Source organism: Penaeus chinensis, chromosome 8 (genome assembly GCF_019202785.1).
Source record: "Penaeus chinensis breed Huanghai No. 1 chromosome 8, ASM1920278v2, whole genome shotgun sequence".
In the NCBI taxonomy this organism is placed as follows: domain Eukaryota; kingdom Metazoa; phylum Arthropoda; class Malacostraca; order Decapoda; family Penaeidae; genus Penaeus; species Penaeus chinensis.
The window spans coordinates 13,704,408-13,709,407 of NC_061826.1; the positions used below are offsets into that span (position 1 = coordinate 13,704,408).

General features: G+C 38.4%; 2 protein-coding genes across 4 annotated transcripts in view; one reads left to right on the top strand and one right to left on the bottom strand.

Moving 5' to 3' along the window:
* LOC125028061 (cyclin-dependent kinase 20-like) overlaps positions 1-672 on the bottom strand; it is a 24,956-nt gene extending 24,284 nt beyond the window's left edge. The window contains exon 1 of the mRNA XM_047617355.1: positions 107-672. Within this exon, the coding sequence (XP_047473311.1) occupies positions 107-292 (186 nt within the window). The 5' untranslated portion in view covers positions 293-672. The remainder of the gene's footprint in view (positions 1-106) is intronic.
* A 600-nt stretch (positions 673-1,272) lies between these two features.
* Positions 1,273-5,000, top strand: part of LOC125027743 (phospholipid-transporting ATPase VA-like) — a 71,909-nt gene continuing 68,181 nt past the window's right edge. For all 3 annotated transcript variants that reach the window (XR_007115060.1, XM_047616866.1, XM_047616865.1), the window contains exon 1: positions 1,273-1,383. The gene's annotated coding sequence lies outside the window, so the exon portion shown is untranslated. The remainder of the gene's footprint in view (positions 1,384-5,000) is intronic.

The window sequence follows — 5,000 nt, forward strand, 5'->3', positions numbered from 1 at the left end:
TTCCCGACGTTATAACATACTGTCGGGAAAATATCGTAGCATCACGAAGGTTTACAAGATAAAACAAACACGCTGAACAAGAAAATGAAAAGTGACTAAAACTCACATGCTGAGAATTAATCTCTCTCAGAGCTTTAATTTCTCGCAGCGCTGTCGTTGGCATCCCTTGATCCAGCCTCCGCAATGGGATCTTCTTGAGCGCCACAGTTTTCCCCGTCAGGTTGTGTTTCGCTCTGACTACAACGCCATGAGCACCTTCGCCAATGCGCCCAATGACGGTGTAAGCATCCATGCTGATGGGTTAATCCGTGCTTACGTGAGTATCATGCGTCTGGCACTGTGATTTCTATTTCTTCTTGCTTGATTTATGTTCGACTTGGTTTCCGACATTGGTTATAACATTGCGAATTATCTGGTAAATAATCTGTATCCAATTTCACTGATTCGCGCTTCATCGTTAAAGGTTTTGGACACCATTGAAGAGTCTGCCATGATACTAATTACAGCATTTCGGATTATGTTCCACATGAAAGGACTTCAATAAGTCATTCTTGCAAGTATTCATTAATCACGTTGAACAGTTTCTTAGAGCCATAGCTTAAACCTCTACAAAATACGTATAGCTGTCAAAACACGATCACATGTAAGGGAATGTTTGTACACAACACCACTGCGTTTCCATGGCAACCGAGTTACTGACTTGCCCGGTAGGTGGCAGCACTGTTATCCCCGCGAAATTTATCGAATATCAAAAGTTAAGAATTCTAAAAGAATGTAATGATTATCAGTATGAAAAGCGTTCAATAAGTTCGTTTTATGTCTAGAATTTGAGTTAAAAGAAGTATATAATGTTCAAACATTTCAGGAACAATCATGTTAATAAGTAACTGACATTTTATTTGTGATTTTTTGTTATCGTTTATTAAATAGCATTTAACACAAGCCAGGAAAATTTGTCTTTACCCAGAGTAGTGCTTATCAATGTCAGAATTATTACTGTCAACGATACCCAGTTATATCCTTATTGACATTTTCATCGGTAGTGAAATATTAGAAAAAATATAATCAATAAAACTTGTAGAAAGCCCAAATAAAGATCTAAATTGTGTATGATAAACAGAAGAAGTCAAATAACATAAGAAAATCCAAAACTGTGCCGAATACAAGGAGAAAAAAACAAATAACGAGAAAATATCATCCGTGCGCACGGTCGATCGTCACTTGTTTTAGCTCCACGAAGGCAGGAGAAAACAAGTGTAACGTCAGTGTTCCTTTGGATCTCAGTGGCGTAGGACGTATTTTAAATCTCGGGAGTAAATCTTTTGTGTTAACTTTGCGTTTCGGGACTTGGATTGGCTTCGAGGAGCAGATTTTTTGATTTTGGTGAGTCACAGAACCGTTTTTTGCATGTCTTATTACCACCCAAGACGGAGGAATGGGACGATTATCGGTGAAAAATGGTCAATCGTGTAAGTTTAAGGTTTTCTGTTGACGTTTTGCCTTTGACCTCAAAAACCTCCACATATTTTCACGATATAGGAGGAGTGCGGCGTCGCTCGGCACTTTCCGGGTGTGTTTCGGTCGTCATTCCAGGACAGAAATGACCCTCAAGGAAGAAATGAGGGAGAGGGAGCAGAAAGCAGTCGGACGCAGTGGATTATCGGTACTTTTTTGAACTCGTGAGAGGCGGTCGCAGGCTCTCGCAGCATCGGACTGGAGAGGGAGAGAGAGAAGGAGAAAGAGAAGAGGGGACAGGGGTGATAGATTGAGAGAGAGGGTGATAGGGAGAGTGAGAGAAAGAGAGAGGTAGATAGGTAGAGAGAGGGGGAGAAATAAAGAAGATAGAGCTAGATAAGTAGAGAGAGAGAGAGAAGGAGATAGAGCTAGATAAGTAGAGAGAGATAGGGAGAGTGAGAGTAAGAGAGAGGGAGACAGAGTTAGCTAGGTAGAAAGAGAGAGAGAGAGATAGGGATAGTGAGAGAAAGAGAGAGGGAGAAGGGGTAGATATATATATATATATATATATATATATATAGAGAGAGAGAGAGAGAGAGAGAGAGAGATAGAGCTAGATAAGTAGAGAAAGAGACAGGGGTAGATATGTAGAGAGAGGGAGAGAGAGTGAGAGAAAGAGAAAGAGAGAGGGAGACAAGGTTAGCTAGGTAGAAAGAGAGAGAAAGAGAGAGGGAGAACTGGTAGATATATATATATATATATATATATATATATATATATAGAGAGAGAGAGAGAGAGAGAGAGAGAGAGAGAGAGAGAGAGAGAGAGAGAGAGAGAGAGAGAAGGAGATAGAGCTAGATAAGTAGAGAGAGATAGGGAGAGTGAGAGTAAGAGAGTGGGAGACAGGGTTAGCTAGGTAGAAAGAGAGAGAGAGAGAGAGAGAGAGAGAGAGAGAGAGAGAGAGAGAGAGAGAGAGAGAGAGAGAGAGAGAGAGAGAGAGATAGATAGTGAGAGATAGGGATAGTGAGAGAAAGAGAGAGGGATAAGGGGTATATATAGAGAGAGAGAGAGAGAGAGAAAGAGAGAGAGAGAGAGAGAGAGAGAGAGAGAGAGAGAGAGAGAGAGAGAGAGAGAGAGAGAGAGAGAGAGAGAGAGAGAGAGAGAGAGAGAGAGAGAGAGAGGGGGGGGGGATGGAGATAGAGCTAGATAAGTAGAGAGAGAGAGACAGGGGTAGATATGTAGAGAGAGGGAGAGAGAGTGAGAGAAAGAGAGAGGGAGATAGGGTTAGCTTGGTAGAAAGAGAGAGAGAGAGAGAGATAGGGATACTGAGAGAAAGAGAGAGGGAGAAGGGGTAGATATATATATATATATATAGAGAGAGAGAGAGAGAGAGAGAGAGAGAGAGAGAGAGAGAGAGAGAGAGAGAGAGAGAGAGAGAGAGAGAGAGAGAGAGAGAGAGAGAGAGAGAGAGAGACAGACAGACAGACAGACAGGGGTAGATATGTAGAGAGAGAGGGAGAGTGAGAGAAAGAGAGAGAGTGAGGGAGATGAGAAGAAGTAGAGTGGAATGAAAGAGTGAAAAAGAACAGGGGAAGGAGAGAATGAGTTTTTGCTGAAAGGTAGAGAAAAAAAGGAGGAAAAAACATAGAAAGAATGAAAATGGAAAATTAATATAGTGTTATGCTGAAAATAGAATGGCAATATACAGCAGGCAAGAGTAGAGGGAGACTGAAAGCGAGAAGTGAAGATAGTAACTGTAGAAATATGGAACTAAGAGAGAGAATGACAAATTTAGAGAAGGAAACATAAATGTCAGAAGGAGGGTATGATTTCAATAATGTTAATGAATTGGAGAAAGGTGTAATAGGGAAGAAATCGAGGGTAGGAAAGAAGAGGGAAAAAGAAATATTGCTGATGGTATCGTGATTCAGTTAACAGGAGAGGCAACTAGTAGAAGTCTTAGGCCTAACACAGGTGACAGCCAAGAAAATAACTAACAACTAGAGGCTTGTTTTCTGTTTATTCTTTTCTTTTTAGCAGTCTTACAGATATTGATTTTGAATTTACTTGCGTTTTCAGCGAAAGAGAAGGGAAGATATTTTTTTTATGGTAACTACATATATGGAACTTAAGAACTTGACTAAAAAAGGTATAAGTGAATGAGATTAATGTTGGTCCACCTTAAATTATTGAAGAGGTCATACTTTGGGTATCATAATTTCATAGGCACAAGTTACCGTACCAGTCCTTTATTTTAGAAATGTGTGATCGATGCCACATAGCTAGGTAAATCTGTTAAAGAAAGGAAATAATTGATAGGAATCATATGACATATTTTAAGGCAAAAGAAGACTACACAAAATGCAGAATTAGAGTAGCAAATAGCCGGTTTATGCTGCGAATAGTTAATTAAGGACCATAGAACTACAACTTTTGCATAATAATCTTTGACTACTATGCTTTTTGAATGATAATCAACATTCAACCCTTGGTGTATATATGTAGGTTATACTGTCATGGCTTAGGAAATGTGACTTTTGACTTATTTTGTTTGTATTCTATGAATGACTACGATCATTAGGAAGGCCTGCAAAGTGAAGTTCAACTTGATAGTAACACATTGCCAAAGAAATGCCACAACCTCTGCCCTTTGTGCCCTAGCAAAGCCCGACAAACCTCCACCAGTATTATAGCAAGACAAAGCTTCGACTGTTCCCCATTTGATGGTAAATCATCAGGGGTTTTATCTTGCCTGAATATATGTGGTGAAGATTTGTTGGTCTTTGCCAGAGTGCTGAGGCGGGTGATAGATGCTCGGAGGATTTTTAAACATTTATCCAGATCTTTATGTTTGAGTTTAAGCTTTCTTATTATTTTTTTAATTTTTTATTTCTTTTTTTTTTCATTATTGTGAATGCAGCAGTGGTAATTTGAATGCTTTGCTGTTATTTTGTGCTAATATCATTTAGAAGAGCCCTCAGATGTCTTGTGGATAATCTTAACTGACTCCATGCAATTTACTGCAATAACCAACTGATATATTGCAGATTTATTGTTATAATAGAAAGATCTTATTTGTATGCTAACAATAATATACACCTTTTTATTTTACATGCCATTTTGTTCGGCACCGAGAAACACTATGTGTTTTGACATTTTAAATAATCCTTTTATGAGCCAAATATGTAACTGTTGTTTTTTTGTCCAGTTAACATTGAATAGATTTACAATATATATGCAGTGAACATTTGATGCACATTAGTATCAGTGTAAATAAATTTTGTTGCATAATCATGATTTTAGACATGGCAGTTGGCATTAATCAGTGTTATATATTTGTTTCATGTACCAATTATTAGAGGCTTTTGGCACCGTCTTATTGATTTTATTGTGGAGAAGAAAAAAAATATCAGCTCTTTAATACTATGAAGCTATTACTTATGCTTTAGGAATCTATCGATAATGATTTGATTATCTTGATTGATGGTGAGATTTTACTTCTATAGATGTGAAGAAAGAATGTTATTCTGATGCTATTGAGAAAA